Source organism: Drosophila takahashii, chromosome 3L, assembly GCF_030179915.1.
Source record: "Drosophila takahashii strain IR98-3 E-12201 chromosome 3L, DtakHiC1v2, whole genome shotgun sequence".
Lineage (NCBI taxonomy): Eukaryota > Metazoa > Arthropoda > Insecta > Diptera > Drosophilidae > Drosophila > Drosophila takahashii.
The window spans coordinates 29,274,951-29,294,689 of NC_091680.1; the positions used below are offsets into that span (position 1 = coordinate 29,274,951).

At 39.6% G+C, this 19,739-nt stretch overlaps 1 protein-coding gene across 1 annotated transcript; it reads left to right on the forward strand.

Moving 5' to 3' along the window:
• The first annotated feature begins 1,057 nt into the window (after window positions 1-1,057).
• On the forward strand, window positions 1,058-14,426 carry LOC123002440 (uncharacterized). The gene is made up of 4 exons (XM_070214993.1): window positions 1,058-1,627; window positions 9,579-10,349; window positions 11,253-13,647; window positions 13,960-14,426. The coding sequence occupies exons 1-4, from the start codon at window positions 1,058-1,060 to the stop codon at window positions 14,424-14,426; spliced, it is 4,203 nt and encodes a 1,400-aa protein (XP_070071094.1).
• Window positions 14,427-19,739: the final 5,313 nt, after the last annotated feature.

A 19,739-nucleotide genomic window follows, 5' to 3' on the forward strand; every position in this document is an offset into this window, starting at 1 on the left:
TGGAAAGATTTTTGTGTTAATTATAATTTATAATAAAAGACTAATTTATAATAAGACTTGAAATGTTAGTCGTCCAGGATGATTCTATAAATGAATGAGTAATATTGGGTAGGGACTTTTTAAATGCCAGCGGCGCTTCCATTGTCTGGAAGGCAGTTGAGTTAGGCCTAAGAAAGGAAAGCACAAACGAGAGTACATACATGTTAAAAAAAGCTGTTCTTGTATTCGGACGTGTTTTTCGACGCTCCTCCTTCACATCGTGTTTTTCCTGTGAAAACCTATTCCGTTCTAATCAGATTTTGAACATTTTGTCAGTAACCCTGCAATCTTGTTTAATTCGTGCTATTCGGTTAATGTAAATGGACAGTGACTTTACTATTTGCAAAATAAATTTGTAAACAAAATATTTTTGCTACTGCTCTGTTTTGCCAGCGTTACCGCAAAACCCATAGTTTGTGTTGTTGTTGAAACGACTCTCTCTGTGTCTGCCGCGAACATCCACGAGAACCTACTCTGTGTTGCCAGCGGTACCGCTAAGCCTACAGTTTGTGTTGTTGGTTTGTAACCACTCTCCCTGTGTTTACGCGAACGTGCAATCGGTGCATTTCGCTCTGTGCGGTTCTTCAGCGCCTATCAGTCCGCTCTCTGCCCGACTCCCGCGCTGCTCTTCGACTGCTGTATCCGACTGCTCTTTGCTCTGCCCTGTTGCTGCAGCTCTGCTTTGCCCTGCCGCTGCTGCGCTGTTCTGCCCTGCTGTTGCTGTGCTGCTCTGCCTGGCTGCTACGCTGATCTTCGATCGTTTGCATCGGACTGCTCTTTGCCTTGCTGCTGCTATTTACGCTGTTAAATCAAGATGACTTTGTGTTGCGCTTCTTCGTGTGCGTTTAACAACAAAATTACCGCTCGTCAACCGTTGGTTTGTTGCTGGATCTGCGACAACTTGGCGCACCCTATCTGTGTTGAGCTGGGGCGCTCAAGCGGCCAAATCGTAGACAAGCTAAAGCTACGGGTTGGCCTTAACTGGACGTGTCCGAGCTGTAGACACATTGAAGTAGACATGAAATCGTTTATGCGGCAAACCCATCTGGAGTTCCAAGCTCTGTCAACTGGATTTCGTGAGCTTTATGATAAGTTCAATGCCGCGGAATCCCACTTTAAAAATCTTAAAATGCTAAGTGTTCCCCATTGTTCTAACGCGGATAATTGCTCCCTACCTAATAACAATTTAACTGTTCCAGAGTCTGCCGCCCTTAAGCGATTGAGCCCTATTTCAAGGAAATTGATGGACTTCAATCGAGCTGCTCCCCACCTCTCGACCGAGGATGAATCGCTCGATTCAGACGCAATTCCTCACCCCTCTTCCCAGACGGAAGTTCGGGGCGATTTGGATCCAGGCGTTTGCGATCATGCTGATGCTGGCGAGAGGGATGGGGTATCCGCTGATATCGACCATATGGCTGCTGGAACTTCATTGGCTGCACAAACCGTTGCCCCTGTGATGGCTCTGCTGGCTATTCCCCGACGTCCATCCACTGTTCCATCTTCTGCACCCGTTACTCTGGCGGCCTTGGCTCCAAAGAAGTGTATCTTTGTGTCGAGACTGTTAGCTTCTGCAACCGAGAATGATGTGAGACATCATATTGTCACGAGACTCTCCCTTACCGATCCCAGTGCTGTCGGCATCACCAAATTTAATTTTAAACTCAAAAGGGATTACTCTTCCTTTAAAATTCATGTTCCGGATGGGCTGTTTAGTAAAATTATTTGTTCGAGTTTTTGGCCAGAAAATACTATTGTGCATGAGTACTTGAAAAAAGACAATTCCACAGTTAGAACCTCTGCTGCTTCGCGTAATGTTTCAACGGTTTCAAAAAACTAGAATTCTTGATTCACTATCAAAATGTTCGAGGTTTGCTAAGTAAGCTCTCCAAACTATTTCTAGATAGTACTACTTTTTATGCAAATGTTATTGCTTTCTCCGAAACCTGGCTAAACTCGACTGTAAATGATAGTGAAATCTTGTCTAAAAACTACGTTATTTATAGAAATGATCGTCCGTGTCGTCGTGGTGGTGGGGTCCTTATTGCGGTTAAATCCAACTTGACTTCAGAGCTTATTAACTGTCCTAACTCCTCAAGTATTTAGTATTTAGTAATTTATTTCTGTCAAACTCTCCCTTCCAAAGTCTAATATGATAATTACCTGCTCTTACATGCCTCCAGGGTCTGAATTAGACATGTATTTACTCCACCTGTCTGCAATACGTTATGTATCTTCGTTGGCTGGCGATAATGATCACCTTATTGTTCTTGGTGACTTTAACCTCCCAAATGTCTCTTGGTTCCAGAGTAATGACTCGATATTAATGACTCCCAGAACTCAAAATGACTTTATTGAAGGCCTCATTGAACTATCTTTGCTTCAGATAAATTGGATTTCCAATCACAATGAACGAATCTTAGACTTGACTTTTGTATCTGATAACTGCGACGCCGCTGTGTCTCGTGTTCCTCCTCTATCTCTCCCTGAAGATAATCATCATCCCACCCTCCAGTTATCTTTAAATGGTGTTTTTCACTCTGCGAGAGCTTCAGCAAGGCCACAGCTAAGATTTTGCTTTAGAAAAACTAATTATTCGCAGCTTTTGCATTCGTTATCTATAACTGATTGGTCATGCCTAACAGATTTCCCTGTTGCGGATGGTGTGGCGTATTTCTATGGTGTCCTTTATAGTTTGTTTGATAAATATGTACCCCTTTTTAGTGGTAAAACTCCTTACAGCTCTCCGTGGTTTACTCGCCAGCTTTCTTATCTTAAGAATAAAAAATCCAGACTCTTTAAACGATTCAAACAAACTGGCTTGCAGACGGACTTTGCCAAATATTCGGTAGCCAAATCAGACTACTTAAAGCATAATTCTGAATGCTACAATAACTATCTAGCTCGCTGTAAAAATGACTTTAAAATTAATCCAAAACTATTTTATTCATTTGTGAATGCCAAACGAAAGTCTCAATCCTTTCCTCCCTCCTTGTTTTTTAATTCTGCTGTTGCTTCCGATGAAAATGGTATTTCTAATTTATTTGCTGATTTTTTCCAATCAACTTATACCAATGCTGACAGCAGTAAAGATTTTAACTATCCTCATTCTCTACCTCATCTGGACTCAATCTTTAATCCGGTTATTCTCGAAGCCGATGTTCTGCAGGGCTTAATCGCTTTGAAACTCTCCTTTTCAGCAGGACCAGATATGGTTCCTAGCTGTATTTTAAAAAATTGTGCAAATTTTCTTTCCAGTCCTCTAACAATCCTTTTTAATATGTCTATAAATCAATGTAATTTTCCATCTGCTTGGAAGGAATCTTTCATTGTTCCGCTGTTTAAAAAAGGTAATAGGTCCGATATTGCTAACTATCGGGGGATTGCAAAGCTTAGTGCTATTCCTAAATTATTCGAAAAATTAATAACTAGTCAATTGCAGCATCAATGTAGGTCGCTTATTTCGCCATGTCAACATGGCTTCACCAGGTGCCGATCTACTACCACCAATTTGCTTGAGTTTACCTCATTAGTAAACCGTGGCTTTCTCCATAAGCAACAAACAGATGTTATTTATACGGATTTTTCCAAAGCATTTGACACGGTAAACCACTGCGTACTTATAAAAAAACTTAATCTTATGGGGTTCCCTCCAAAGTTGTTAGCGTGGTTACTTTCATACCTCACAGACCGATGTCAGAGGGTGAAATATAATGATATAACGTCCAAAACTATAAATGTTACCTCTGGTGTACCTCAAGGAAGTCATTTGGGACCCTTATTATTTGGCTTGTTGATTAACGACTTACCTCAAGTTATTAAGTCCGCCACTGTTTTAATGTTTGCTGACGACGTTAAACTGTGTTTGTCGATGTCATTACCGGATTCTTGTTCTCGTCTTCAACTAGATCCTGACTATTTACAGACTTGGTGCAAACTCAATAATTTATATCTTAACTATTCTAAATGTAATGTTATGACCTTTTATCGTCGTGATCCGTCTTTGTATTCGTACTCCATTGACAGCAATGTCCTTCACCGTATTTCTACTATACAACACCTGGGAGTTTTGTTTGAGCATAAACTTTGTTTTAATGATCACATATCACTAATTTGTAATAAAGCTAGGAGCCTTTTAGCCTTTACGAAGCGTTGGTCTAAGGAGTTTGATGACCCGTATACAACCAAGCTTTTATATGTATCTCTTGTTCGCCCATCGTTAGAGTATTGTTCATGTATATGGTCACCGCAGACGTTAACTTGCCAAAATATGTTAGAGTCCGTTCAAAAGCAGTTTTTGTTATTTGCTCTAAGAGGTTTTAACTGGGACGCTGGCCGTCGGTTGCCATCCTATAATGCCAGATTGCGTTTACTAGACATGCCCACCCTGATCAACCGTAGGATTTGTCACGGTGTTATGTTTATACACAAGTTAATAAATGGTGATGTCGACTCCTCCTTTCTCCTTAGTTCCCTAAACTGGAATGTGCCATGCAGGACAATTCGCCGGTATCGGCCTTTGTCTCTGCCATTTTGCAGGACAAATTTTGCCCTTAATGACCCTTTCCGTGTTCTTTGTGAAAAATATAATGATCTCAGTCACGTCTTGTTGTATGGAGTCTCTTCAGTGTCTAATTATAATAAGTTATTATTGTTATTGTCCTCAAATATGTAATTCAACGTGCCTATGTGGTTTGGCGTTTCTAGTTCTAAAATACAAAATATTATAAATGTTTTACAAGCAGTCCATTGCTTAATAAAAATACAAAAAAAAAATACAATACAAACGAGAGGACAAGTATAAATGATTCAAATTATATTGATAAATCAGATTATAGAAACGAATTCTTTGGGAAAATTTGTGTGATTGAATATGAGCAGTGTTGGGACTTACCTAGATACTTTTACCTAGGTACGTACCTAGGTACAATTTAGTGGTACCTTTTACCTTACCTAGGTATAAAAATAATTGAGTACCTTTTACCTTACCTAGCTACATATTTTTATATACCTTTGGAATTATTAAGGTACTTACATAGGTATTAAACATTGCTCTGATTTAAAATAGCCAAATCTGACTGCGACACTGTAGTATCGTTTCATTTACTGTGTTTATACGATGCCGAATCCGCTATCATTTCACGCTTTCGGCCGATTCGTGCTTGTATAAACGCCATTTCGTGAATTCGGCAACACACGAAAGTTGACTATGATTTCAGCCCAAAAGCATGATTTGGTGATAAGCAATATGGTAACTCTGTAAAAAATTATCGACGTTGCCAGATCGCTAGAAATTGAAGGCCTTTTATAGGCTATTTCTCTAATCAGTAGTATTAAAAATTAGATTTTTTACCGGTCCGGCATCCCTATCAGCTGAGAGTGAATAAAAGCATGAATTCTCTGCTGTCGTATAAACATGGGCTATTTCTATATCGCGCTTTAAAGAAATCGTGATTTCTATCGTATAAACATAGTAATTGTATCGTTTCGTTTCGAAATTGTAATAGTCGGAACGCAGCATTAAAAGTCATTGGAATTCAGCCGTTCTATTGTTTGTTTTGTGAAGTTAAAACTAATCGCAGTCAATAATTCTACATACGGAATTTTTGCGCGCCAAATATGTACATGAGGGTTTCATAAATACATTAATGAAGTGATACGTGCATACAATTATTCATGCCGAGTGTTTTAAAAATATATACACAAAATTATAACATTTAAATTTAAATGAAATGAAAAGATATTGTTTGAATAAGACGACTAAAAACTGAAAACTAGTCTAATTTTAAGTTTAAATAATTACATTGAATAAAACAAAAAAATTATAAAAAATAAAAAAACAATATATTTACCTTTTACCTTTACCTAGGTACTGGGAAATTGAATTTTTGACCAATACTTTTTACCTTACCTAGGTAAAAAAACACAGTACCTTTCCCAACACTAAATATGAATCTAACGAAGAGAACATAAATGTGGGGATGAACTTAAATATAAATGATAAGATTACTGTTTAGTAAATATTACACTGAAGCTTTTCGACTAATAGTGCCGGAAACAAGGTGCGAAATGAAAATAACGATAAATGATGCCAAGCCATTTAGCTGCAGCCCCAGACGCCTTTCTTATGCTGAAAAGAATGAGTTGCAAAAGATTTTGGATGAGTACATTGTTAAAGGGTGTATCAGACCAAGCGAGTCTGAATTCGTGTCACCAATGGTGTTAGTGAAGAAAGCGTCGGGCGAACTTAGAATGTGTATTGATTTCAGAAAGTTAAACAAGTTAACAGCAAAAGGCAGTTATCCAATCCCTTTGATAGATGACTTACTGGATCAAATGACAGATAAACAATGGTTTACAAAGCTAGACTTAAAGAATGGGTTTTACCATGTTTTTATGCAAGATGAGTCGGTGAAGTTTATTTCGTTTAGAACACCTTTGGGCAAGTTCGAGTTCCTAATGATGCCATTTGGCCTGAAAAACGCGCCGTCTACGTTCCAGAGGTTTCTAAATAAAATTTTTAGTGGTCTGATAAGAGAAGCAAAGGTTATCGTGTACTTAGACGACATAATGATTGCGACAAAGAATATAAAGAGCCTTATAGAAATCTTAAAATAAGTATACGATAGACTAACGAGAAATAATTTGGAATTAAAGCTAAGTAAGTGTGAGTTTTTTCAAATGGAAATTAAATATCTATGGTAAACGGTTAATGGGTACGGCATCAAAGCAGATGGAAAGGGCATAGCGGCGGTTAAAAATTGTCCTGTTCCTTGGAAAACTAGTAAGGTACAAAGCTTTTTAGGACTTTGTTCATCCTTTCGCAGGTTTATCAAAGACTTCTCTATAGTTGCGAAACCATTATACGACGTGACGAAGAAAACGAAAAATTTTCTGTTTGAAGTTTTCAAAGTAAAGTTAATAGACTCCCCTTCACTGCGACGCGAGTTCAATCGGTTTCGGTTCAATCTTGATGCAAAAGAAAAAAGATGGGCGGTTTCATCCAGTGTTTTATTTTTCCAAGCGCACTACGGACGCTTAATCGAGGTATCACAGCTTCGAGGTAGAAACGCTAGCAATAATTTATTCACTAAAACGTTTTAGGGTATACCTTCACGGTAAAAGTTTTAAAATCGTCACGGATTGCAATTCTATTAAATTTACGTTGACAAAAAAGGAAATAAACTCCAGAATAGCACGATGGGCCTTAGAGTTGGAAAACTATGATTATATACTAGAACATAGATCTGGGGTAAGAATGCAACATGTAGATGCACTCAGCAGATGCGCTAATATATTGGTGATAGGTACAAATTCGTTCGAAGAAAATTTGATTATATGACAGAGTAAGGATGAAAATATTTAGGGTGTTCAATTGCGTTGCAAACTTTGTAAAGTGTAAAAGTGTAAATCAATTCCAACAACAATTTCTATACAAACAAATTTAAAAGGCCTACTTTTGAAAACTATTTTGTATAGAAATTGTTGTTGGAATTGCCTTACACTTTTACACTTTACAACGTTTGCAACGCAATTGAACACCCTAATTGTAAAAATTAAAAAAACTTCTAGAAGAAACTAAACACAAACTGTACGAAATGCGAAAAGGAATTTTTTATCGGAAATATCACGTACTCTTTAAATACCATAATGGACTCGGACATGTAGGTTGTTTTGAAAACATATTGGTTTCCAAAGTTAAAGGAAAAGATAGGACAACATATTTAAAATTGCTTAGAGTGTATTGCATTTACGGCCAAGGGCAAACACAAAGGCTATTTACATAACATTCAGAAGACAACAAAACCTTTTAAACAGTTACATATTGATCCTCTAGGCCCAGTCACGACGAAAGATAAGAAATCAAGACATATTCTAGTAATTGTTGATAGCTACACAAAGTTTGTAAGACTGTTCTCTACAAAGACCACAAAATCTACTGAAGCGATGACGGCACTGGAAAACTATTGCAGATCATATAGTGCCCCTAAATGTATAGTCTCTAATCGAAGATCCTGTTTTACCTCCTCAGAATTTTCAAATTTTTTTTTTTTTTTACCGTATGCATTTTATTGGATTTATTGGAGTTATTGGATCTTCTCTGAATTGAGACTAACAATAAGTATATAAAATCTTAAATTAAATAGCTATCTAACAGTCAAGATGACTGACGCGAGATTAAGGGGCTCTAATAACTAATGCTAAGCTGGAAGGTTTCGTTGCAATCGGGTCCGGTATGAGACCCTGGCTAGGCCCCTGGCGAGTTGGTTTGGATGAGAAGTTAGCTTGTAGAGCCCTGCAAAAGTTGACTTTTAAGTGAGAACTTATAAGTTAACTTGTAATTTTGAGTCACTCTAACTTGAAAAAACAAGTTCAAGTGAAGCAAGCCAAGTCTATGAATTTAAAGTGATCTATCACTCTATGACTGGAAACAACAAGTCCACTTTCAAGTTAACTTGGTCCACTCGGTTCACTTGGAAATGTTAAAGTGAACTCTATGACTTATAAGTCAGTAGAACGTTTGTAAGTGAACAAAATTCTGAAGTTCTGATTCAGTGTGTTAGATAAATTCGACTGTTCGGAGCAGAGCGCCAGCGCCTAGTCATGCGCGCATAGGTGTACGACGGCACCTGCAGCGCTCTTTGCTTATCTTTTGTCGCCGTCTCTCTCATTCTCCTAAAGCTGTCGCTTATCTATTCAGCGACTACTTTGTAGGCCTGCATATATATATTAATAGCGTGGAGCCAACTTTAACACAGTCCGTTTGCCGCTCCGAATAAATGATATACATATAATAGAACCTATTCGTGCGTTTTTATTTATAACTAAAATATGGGTGGCATATTCGTTGTTTTCCCCACAAACATTTGGTGACCCCGACGTGATAGCAGTTTTTATCGGAGTCTGCAACTCGGTCTCGCGATTGTTTAATATAGTTTAAACAAACGCTTTGTTTCGCTGTCGTTTTCGTGCATTCGGTCACAAACACACGAACATACATTTGTGCATATAAAGGTGCACAGCCGGCCGTTTGATTTTTTGTGCATTTCGCGCTGTGAAAAAACACCAAAACTGTTGTGCAAATAATACTTAGCCAGTGTATCGTTGGTAAAAGCGCATATTACATATATATATGTACATATAGCCATACATACATTCGTTGCCAGTTACATAAATCCGCTGTTGCTAGGCAGGCAATTTATCGGCAAGAACAACAACAACCAAGTTAAAGGTTCCGTTGCATCTCGGCGACGGTTGTTAACCTCTACATTTTCGCGGTAAAAAATATAAGGTGTTTCGTGCCTCTAACGCGGTCGGACATTTTATTTTATTATCTTTTTTTCTTGTGATCAAAATAAAAATGCCTGATACGGAAAACTCGGTTCGGGCTCAAAATGAATCCACAAGTGACGTTGCGGCAAATTAACTCGATGAAATTTTATTTAAACCCTGAGGCGATTAATCAGTTTGACGAAGCTGATTTGCTAGCGCGAATGGAATGGATCAATTCCGTAAACCAGGCATTTGATTCTGCGCAGACATCGTTGGAAAGACTGGATTTTAAAGAGATCTCGAGCGACCATCGGAATGAATTTGCCGAGGCTTTCATGGATGTGAAGGCGAAACTAAATCGAGGCTTGGCTGCTCATCGCAAGTCGCAATTGCCGGCTTCAAACGTTGCAAACTTAACATCTATTGATCTCACTAATAATGCGGATCTCTCTTTTCGATCTAGGAAGCCCCGGTTTCCAAATATGGAAATTCCTCGTTTTCATGGATCCTACTCTGAGTGGCCCGAATTTCTTGCGACTTTCAATACGGTCATCGGAAATGATGATGAGCTAAGTGACATTGAAAAACTACAATATTTGCGTTCGAGTTTGGGCGGCGTGGCCCTGGAAACCATACGCTCGCTCGAACCCTCGAATGCTAATTACAAAGAGGCTATGAATTTGCTGGTTAATCGATTTGATAATAAAGTTTTACACTTTCAGGCACACGTTCAGGCAATATTTGGTTTAAAGGGTGTCGAGAAGGGATCGTCGAAGGGTCTTCGGGAGCTCAGTGATTGCATGAATTCGCATCTGCGAGCAATTCGAACCCTGGCCACTACGCAACAAATTTTGGATGGACTTTTAATTCACATCGTCACTCGGAAACTGGATCAGAGGACGCGGGAAAAATGGAAAGATGATTTGTCAATAACTGAGCTGTCCACCTGGGATGCTATGGAGTCGTTTTTGGAAAAGAGATGCAGGATGATGGAAAACTTGGATCAAGCCTTGGTAACCCAAACACCAGACCAGCAGGTGGGAAAAAACTTGCACAAATATAACCAAAATGCACTTATTGCTGCTGCTACTAACTCAAATCATTTGATATGTTTATTTTGCGATGCACGGGATCATTATTTGCCAAAGTGTTCTCGATTTTTAAATTTGAGTCCGAATCTTCGATATAGAGAAGCAAAGAAGTTGCACCTTTGCCTCAACTGTTTGCGCAAGGGACATAGTTTGCAGCAATGCAAGTCGACTCATTGCAAATATTGTCGTATGAAGCACCATTCATTATTACACATGAACCATGACCCATCCGCAACATCCGCCTCATTTTCATCTCCATCATGCGATCCATCCTCGAGCTCTCAGCCATTGCCATCTACGTCATTAGCATTAGTATCATGTTCGCATACATTATCGCATCCTAATCGTCATGTACTAAGCCCTCCACCCAAAACCTCAAATATTTTGCCGATCGACTACGTGTTGCTTCCAACTGCTATTATCTACGTTAGGAATAGAATTGGAGCATTTATGCCTTGCCGAGCAATTTTAGATTCGGCTTCCCAGCTTAACTTCATAACCTCTCGTTTAGCTAGCCAACTAAATTTGAATCATAGAAGATCGCAAACCTCGATTTCTGGGATAGGAGAATCTTCCATGATCTCTGATAAGACTGTCGACATTCTTGCGCAATCACGGGATGCAAGCTATCGTGCGGCATTCACAGCGGTTGTGACTCACAGGTTTACTGATTATCAGCCCCATTTCAGTATAAATGCAGTATCATGGAGGATACCGCAAAACATTTCGCTCGCGGATCCTCATTTCAATCAATCACAACGAATTGACCTTTTACTTGGCGCTGGGTTGTTTTTCGAAATAATTTCTACGGGACAAATTCATTTGGATAGGGCTTTGCCAACTCTTCAGAACACCAAACTTGGTTGGATAGTCTCTGGAGGGTTATCATCGAGTATGCCAACTCATAAATCAGTTTTGCAAGCCAGCATCAAGGACCCAGCTGACCATTCCGATGACACACTTGCCGCCATAGTAAAGCGTTTTTGGGAAATTGAGGACTTCACTTCGTCTAAGCCATCTTTATTGCCGGAAGACTTGCGATGTGAACAGCTTTTTACTGAAAATTTCACTAGGCTTGGAAACGGCCAATACTCTGTTCGTCTCTGGTCCACTTCCGGATTTGAATCTCTAGGTGATTCTTATTGCCTGGCTCGTCGTCGCTTCAAGAGTTTGGAAGCTAAACTAGATAGAAACCCAGCCCTGAAAGCTCAATACTCAGCATTTTTGAAGGAGTATATTGATTTAGGTCACATGGAGATTTATGGAGATATCTGCAAGATGTACCGTTGCGTGCGTCTTTCGTACCCGGATGACTTTTTGCAGTGCATCGTTTGGAGAGAGAACTCCACAGAAGAGTTGAGCGTTTTTAAATTGAACACGGTCACCTATGGAGCCAAGCCAGCTGCCTTCTTGGCTATAAGGGCCATGCATCAACTCTCTTACGATGAGGAGGAATCATTTCCTATTGGATCAAAAATTGTTCGTAGAGATTTCTATGTGGATGATTTAATATCTGGTGGGGACACAGTTGAAGAGGTGAGAGAAATTCGTCGTCAGGTGAAGGAACTACTGTCGCGAGGCCACTTTCCAATCCGCAAATGGTGTTCGAATGAGTCATCAGCCCTGGAAGGAGAGTCTGAATGCGACAAGGAGCAGCTAATCAAATTTCACGATGGATCGGATGTCGCCAAGGCATTGGGACTAGTCTGGGATCCATCTTCTGATCAACTCCTATTTAATTTTTCTCAACTGCCAATTAACCAACGACCCACTAAGCGGGTTGCATTGTCAACGATTGCCAAATTCTATGACCCACTCGGTTTAATAACTCCAATTATCACAAAATGTAAGATTTTTCTGCAATCACTATGGAGTGCGAACGTGGATTGGGATGACGCACTGCCAGAGCCCATTCTTTCGTCATGGGGGGAGTTGACCTCACAGTTATCGGTCGTACAGAACTTTAAATTTCCACGATTCGTACTGCAACCAAGAGCCGCCGTTGAGTTGCATGGATTCTGCGATGCTAGCATGTCAGCTTATGGGGCGTGTCTATACTTGCGATCGGAGACCAATGGAGAATCGAAAGTTCATCTGCTTTGTGCCAAGTCAAGGGTAGCTTTATTGAAGGCCTTAACAATTCCAAGGTTAGAACTTTCCGCAGCGCTTTTATTGGCTGAGCTTATAGTAAACGTCAAGGAAGCCATAGATTTCGATTGCACCTTTCATTGCTGGTCGGACTCGTCTATAGTGTTGGCGTGGATTCGGCAACCTCCGAGGGAGTTTAATGTTTTCGTATCAAATAGAATCGCGAAAATTCAGGAGATGACGAAAGATATGACTTGGCATCACGTTCCTACAAACTTGAATCCGGCAGACGTCGTATCGCGAGGATGTACCCCGAGAGAATTGTTGGAACATTCTCTTTGGGCTAACGGGCCTCCATTCCTTCTGCAAAGTTCGTCGAATTGGCCGTCCCTGCTAGACTCTGTAAAGGATCTTCCAGAGCGCCGTTCTGTGACGCTGATTGGGACCGTTTGCATAGACAGTTTATCAAACTGCAAATTCCTCAACTCTTTCGATAAGTTGCAGCGCGTATTTGCATACATTTTTCGGTTCATTTCAAACTGCAGAGCCAAATCTGCGCCGTTAAAAGGTCATCTTTCGGTAGAGGAGATCAACTCTGGGACTGTACTTCTTTTAAGGGGCATTCAACAGGTTAACTTGCCGAAGGAGTACATATCTCTTTGCCAGGGCAAGCCCTTTCCACAGAAAAGCAAGCTGGTCTCACATAGACCTGTACTCGGCTCCGATGGGTTACTTCGCGTTGGTGGAAGGCTGCAGAACTCAAACTTGGACTATGATACGAGGCATCCGATACTGTTGCCCAAGGATCATCCAGTCACCAAGGCGATCATTGTTTACTATCATGAGAAATATTTGCATGCAGGATCGCAGGCGCTGCTTGTCGCATTACGGCAAAGGTACTGGCCGATTGGAGGCCGCAAATTCGTCGCCAGCGTTATCAACAAATGTGTCCGATGTTTCAGAATGAAGCCTGTTACTTGGGAGCACGTCATGGGTAGCCTGCCAGCAAATAGAGTGCAGCCCAATCCGGCCTTTCATACCACAGGAGTGGACTATTGTGGGCCATTCTATCATAAGGCAGAGGTCAGAAATAAGGCACCCCACAAGTGCTATATCGCCGTCTTTGTCTTTGTCATCAGCCTAAGAGGCAGTCCTCGTACCATTTGAAGCGACAATGCTACCAACTTTGTCGGTGCAAAGAGCGAGCTTGCCGAGCTGAAAGAGCTCTTTTTGAGCGAGCAGCACACAAGATCGATATCTTCAGTCTGCTTAGCCGATGGGATCGATTGGAGGTTCATCCCTCCGCGTGCCCCGCACTTCGGTGGCTTATGGGAGGCTGCTGTGAAATCAGCTAAATTTCAATTCTACAGAGTCGTCGGTGCATCCATCTTAGCCATCGATGAATTAAGAACTCTTGCATATGAGATTTCTGCCATCCTTAACTCACGTCCACTCTGTCCAATTTCAGAAAATGCTGAAAACCTTGAGGTGCTAACACCGGCGCATTTCCTAAAGGGTTCCAGCTTCACTAAGTTTCCTGAGCCTGACATTACTTATCTTCGCGAAGGCTGCCTCAGCAGATTGCAGCGTGTGACTCAGATGCAGCAACATTTCTGGAAAAGATGGAGCAGCGAGTATTTAACCCTTCTACAAGAGAGAAGCAAGTGGCGCGTCGAAACGTCTAACATCAAGGTTGGAAGTATAGTTTTGCTGAAGGAGGACAACGTTCCACCCTTGAGATGGCAGCTTGGGCGCATCGAGGAAGTCATACCCGGCGGGGACGGAGTCATCAGAGTAGCTATGGTCCGTGTAGCTACGAGTCTGATCAAGCGAGCCGTCGCCAAACTAGCCGTTCTGCCCATCGATTCCGAGATAGTTGGAACCTTACCTCTTCCAACGGGGAGAGTATGTTCGGAGCAGAGCGCCAGCGCCTAGTCATGCGCGCATAGGTGTACGACGGCACCTGCAGCGCTCTTTGCTTATCTTTTGTCGCCGTCTCTCTCATTCTCCTAAAGCTGTCGCTTATCTATTCAGCGACTACTTTGTAGGCCTGCATATATATATTAATAGCGTGGAGCCAACTTTGCCGTTGCCGTTTGCCGCTCCGAATAAATGATATACATATAATAGAACCTATTCGTGCGTTTTTACTTATAACTAAAATAAGGGTGGCATATTCGTTGTTTTCCCCACAAACATCGACCTTATAAGTTGTGTTCATGTTTCAAATGGCTTCCTCGGAAAACGTAAGCTATATTTCTGTTAAAATGAAATAAAATATAAATTAAAGAATACATATTTTTAAAGCTGGTATGTCCAACTGAGGCCCAAAATAAATTGAAGGCGGGCGAATAAAAAATTCGCAATAAACGTGGGTGCAGCGCAGTGTGGTCAACTTTCGGGTTGGTGGAGGACAGTAACGAACAGTTAATTGCCGGCATTGCAGCGTGCAGAAAGTGTAATGCCATTTTTCGGTACACGAACTGCACCTCAAATCTTGTTCGCCACAAATGCCATATCGCTGCAGCACGCGTAAGCTCGAATTTGTCCATTAACCATGTCGAGGTGGACAATGACTTTAAGAAGAGAATAACCGAAGCAGCCACCGAATGGACTGTGGAAAATTGCAGATTGTTTAGAACCATTAACGATAGTGGGCTAAAAAAATTATTTTCTTCATTTGTGGATATTGGAGCTCGATATGGACCTAACCTTGACAAGTAGTGCATCCTCAGAGAGATCATTTTCCCAGGCTCGGTTGCTAATATCCGAAAAGAGAAGCACCATTTCAAAATCAAGCGAAAAAGTGAACCAAATTATGTTTCTAAATTCCAATTTAAAAAAATATTTCTTTCGAATCCTTTACTATGTATCACTAAAACTATTACCCGTTACAGAATAAGACTCGACTCTCACAGAAACAGACTTGATCTCACACTATCCAGAACTATGAACAGAAAAAGACTAACAATATACCCTTTTACTCTACGATTAACGGGTATAAAAAGATTGACCCTATCAGACAATCTGATGCTTGCCCAGTAAATAAACAAACTATTCAAAGCTTTTGTCATTCTAAGACCTTGGACTTCGGTAGGATGTTAGGAGTAAATGGTTTTTTCGTGGACCGCGAAATCTTGAGCGGGACATAAACACGCAAGTGAGTTTTCTTTACCGCGAGTTTTTAAGGAGCGGCTAAAGATAAATTTCACCTCAGGGATTTCTACGGTTAGATACAAACAGTCCTTCGGTGAACCGCGAGTTTTTAAGGGGCATTTAAAGTGGAGCCCAAATGTCTTGTATGAACCGCGATTTCTTTATTGACATGTTCAAGGTAAATTTACTTTCTACATAATTGGTTCAAAGTTTTTTATGGAACTATTGGGGTTCGCCGTAAAAGAAATAAAAATCACTCAATTAATTTGCTTAATAATTCTATCACTCTCATTACTCTCACTCTGACTTGTATCACTTGTTTTTCCTTACGAGTGATCAAGTGAACCAAGTGACCCAGCACCACTCACTTGAATCTAACTTGTAAGTTTTTTTTTTTGTGTTTTAAATCATCTCATGGATAATAGAGCTGTTGGTCGCAACAACACTGCCGCATAGACCAGATAATGGTGGTTTGAAGGTGTATGCGCGATACACCCACGTCGACTTCGCTGTTATCGATATTAATCGTAGACGTTCTCAATGTTCGAATGTCAGTGATGCTCAAAAGGATTCCTCCAGAATGTTGCTCTCAAAGTCGCGATAACATCAGATGTATAGGTGGTTGATACAAGACCACAGAAGGTGGTCTGCAAAAACTTCCTTGAGCTGAGTTTGACAGGTGGTTATCAGGCCAATAGGCCAGTGTTTCTAATTAATTATAAAGTGGTAGATTTCAAAAATTAAAATTTGCAGTGTTTATAAATATGGCCAACTCTCTGAGATGGAGTGGTTCTTTTTTTTCTAGTAAACTAGTTAGGTTATTATAGTAGTTAAAAATTTTAAATTTAGTTCTGATGTTAGTTAGTTTTTGGCAGGTATCACAGAGATTTGAGTTAGTAACTTTTATTCTATTTAAGAACACTTTACCATACGTATGATCTACCATTAATCTATTTAGGACTTTAATACTTTTGGCTTTCCACTTGAGGTTGAAATGCCATGGCTTTACGGGAATTTCAGGAAATACTTTAATAAGGTTAGACCCTTTGTTTGTACATTTGCTTTCCGTGGATAGAACATTCCAACCCCTGTCCAAATATCCAGTTATTATTTCACTGTATATGGCCTTCACTTCCTCCCTAGAGTATTCTTCCTTGTTTTTCTCTAGTATTTTCTCTTTTACATTAACTTTCCTTGAGAAATAGAAATAAGTTCGAATTTTAGTGTTCTCAAAAAAGAAACTGAAATCCCTAATGGTACTCGTGTAGCTTGTATCAGCCAGGGAACCTTTGAAAAGGGATGGGTTCATAGATTTTACCTTAAAAAGCTCCTTCGCCGTAAGGAACTTTGCACGAAAAACTGGGGGCATCACACCCGAAATAAGAAAGATTTCATGTTTACTAGTTCCTGGTGGAACCCCAACACATCTTCTTAGCACACTTGCCTGAGCAATTTCTAAGTTCCTGCTTGCCCCAATACCCATATTCGCAGACTCGTTATTGCATATTTCAGCTTGGAACGAACGAAAGATTTGAAAAGATTAGTGCTTATTCTCGCCTTAAGACCTGATTTGATGGTTGTTGCATACTGGATAATTCTTTTACTCTTTTTGGTGTCATCTTTTACCTTCCTTACATGATCAGTAAGCGACATTTTAGCGAATAGAACTCTCCCCAAAAAAAGAATTTTCATGTGATTTGGAATTGGAACATTTTCAATAGTCACTTCAACTACTCGTGTGCGTCCTTTGCCTATATTAACTATAGCAGATTTGCTAGGGTTAAAAGAGAACCCTAAGTCATGACATAGCAAATTAAAATCTATAAGTTTACTTTGTAGATTATCTACAGTTCTATTGAAATTCTGGCCTGAGGAGATTATTACAAAATCGTCCGCAAATTGCATTACTTGGGTCTGGCTATTGCATATTTGATGTAATCTTTTCGTGTAAATGTTGAAAAGAATAGGGGACAGGCACGATCCCTGCGGAATGCCACCACTGACAGTTTGAACTGCTTCTCCTAATTTCAATATCCTTTTTGACAAGAAACTGAGGCACCAGTCGATTAAAACCCTTGGATAGTTCTCACTTTCCATTATCACTTTTAAAGAGTTTACATTGACGCAATTGTAGGCATTTGATAAGTCTACAACCGCCATGATTACGCATTGTTTTATCATTTTCTTTGATGCTATTGCATTTATCACATCATTTATGCACATCGATGCAGATTTACCCTTTTGATAAGCGTACGATCTATAAGGTAACACTTCGTTATCCATAGTAAACTTTTCCAGTCTCATTTTAACAAGGCTGTTTACTGTTTTCGCCAACACAGAGATGAGAGATATTGGCCTGAAATTTTCAACATTTGTCAAGTCCTTGTCCTTTTTTGGAATAGGTGTAACCTTGATACTTCTCCATTCCTTTGGAAAATTACAGTTGGCCACTAGGTCATTATAGAACGTAACCAGCTCTTTTTTGGCTTCGAGGTTTAGTGCGTTGAGCATACTGTACGTTATTTTGTCCAGGCCACCGGCAGTTTTCTTAGGTTTACTTAAAACATGCTCAAGCTCATCTATAGAGAAACTTGGACTATCATTGTTTTTCGTGGCAATCAAACTCTCATCCACAACTTGATTCTCCAAAGGTATTTGGTTTTTCAAAAAAACCAAATATTGATTTGATTTATCTAAGTCAAATTTCTCAGGAGGATTTTCTTGACAATTTTTAAGATTTTCGAGAAAATGCCACGCTGATCTGGTGCTGGGACTTGTATTTAGTTCTGTAATTTTCCTAAGGTAACTAGTCTTTTTAGCTATTTTTACAGCTTTTTTCCATTTCAACTTATAGTTGATAGCCTCAACGTAGTTTTCATACGAAGGCGATGAACACGCGGTTTTCTGTTTGCTTGTAAAAATTCTAAAAATAATCATTAAATCTTCAGTCCACCAGTACTTAGGAGTCCTATTTTCCTGAACTATGTATGTTGCTTCTTAAATCTCTTTATTTATGTTTTTTGTTAAAGTTTCAATGCTACCATTATTTACTAATTTATAAAGATTTCTTTCTAGCCTTTTTTTGGATAAAAATTGTTTTGGAGATCTAAAATCTTCAGCAATCTTAAAAGTAATTGGATGATGATGACTACCACCTAAGTATATAGATTCACACAACCATTCACTACACTGAATCCCTTTAACAAAAGTTAGATCTAGTACCGATCCTTGAGCAGCATCTATATTTCTCCTAAAGGTAGGGCTACCATTGTTTAATAGCAAGAAACCAGCATTGTTTGCATTAAAAAATCACCCTTGCTACTGTCGATATAATCACCAAAGGATGTAGACCTGGCATTGAAATCTCCTGCAATAACTACTTTGTCGAAAGGATCTAGTTTTTCAATTAGATTGGTGATTTCATTTTGAAAAATAGGAAGTGATAGTTGAGGCTCAAAATATACCGATGCACTTTTGATGTTACTGCTTTTTTTGGACAAGTTTGCAACAATAATGTCACAATTTGTTTCATAAATGAATCTTTTGACATTAACATCCGCGATTGCCACTCCTCCATAACCATCGTCTCGGTGTTTTTCTAGTAACGTGAAATTTACTATTTTCCTAAAGCTTAGGTCATGAGAAAAGACTTCTGCTAAGAAGGCTACATGTATATCTTCGTTGTTCAAGAATATTATTTTATTGATATTATAGATAAGTTTCTTTCAACTGTGTCAACTGGTTTTCTTCTTTCTTTAGTTGTTTTTTTTACATAGTTGTTTGTATGAAAATCTACTTGTGTTGATGTTGGTGATTCTTCGTTCAAATTTACTTTATACCCTAACTTGTTGATGAATTGATAATATCTATCTTCATCGGTGAAAGTTGGATATGTCGGAATATGATCGCTAGTATTATTGGTGTATGAATCCAAATGAAAATGAGGCTGCTGTACAGGAATCGTTGGTTTTAATATAATTCGACTGGCATAACTGTGCTTTTTCAGTACTCCATTTACTTTTGCATCCTTGTTTTGCACAGCTTCCTCTTTCTGATTGAGAGCCGGAAAATTCTCCTCATAATTGTCAAACC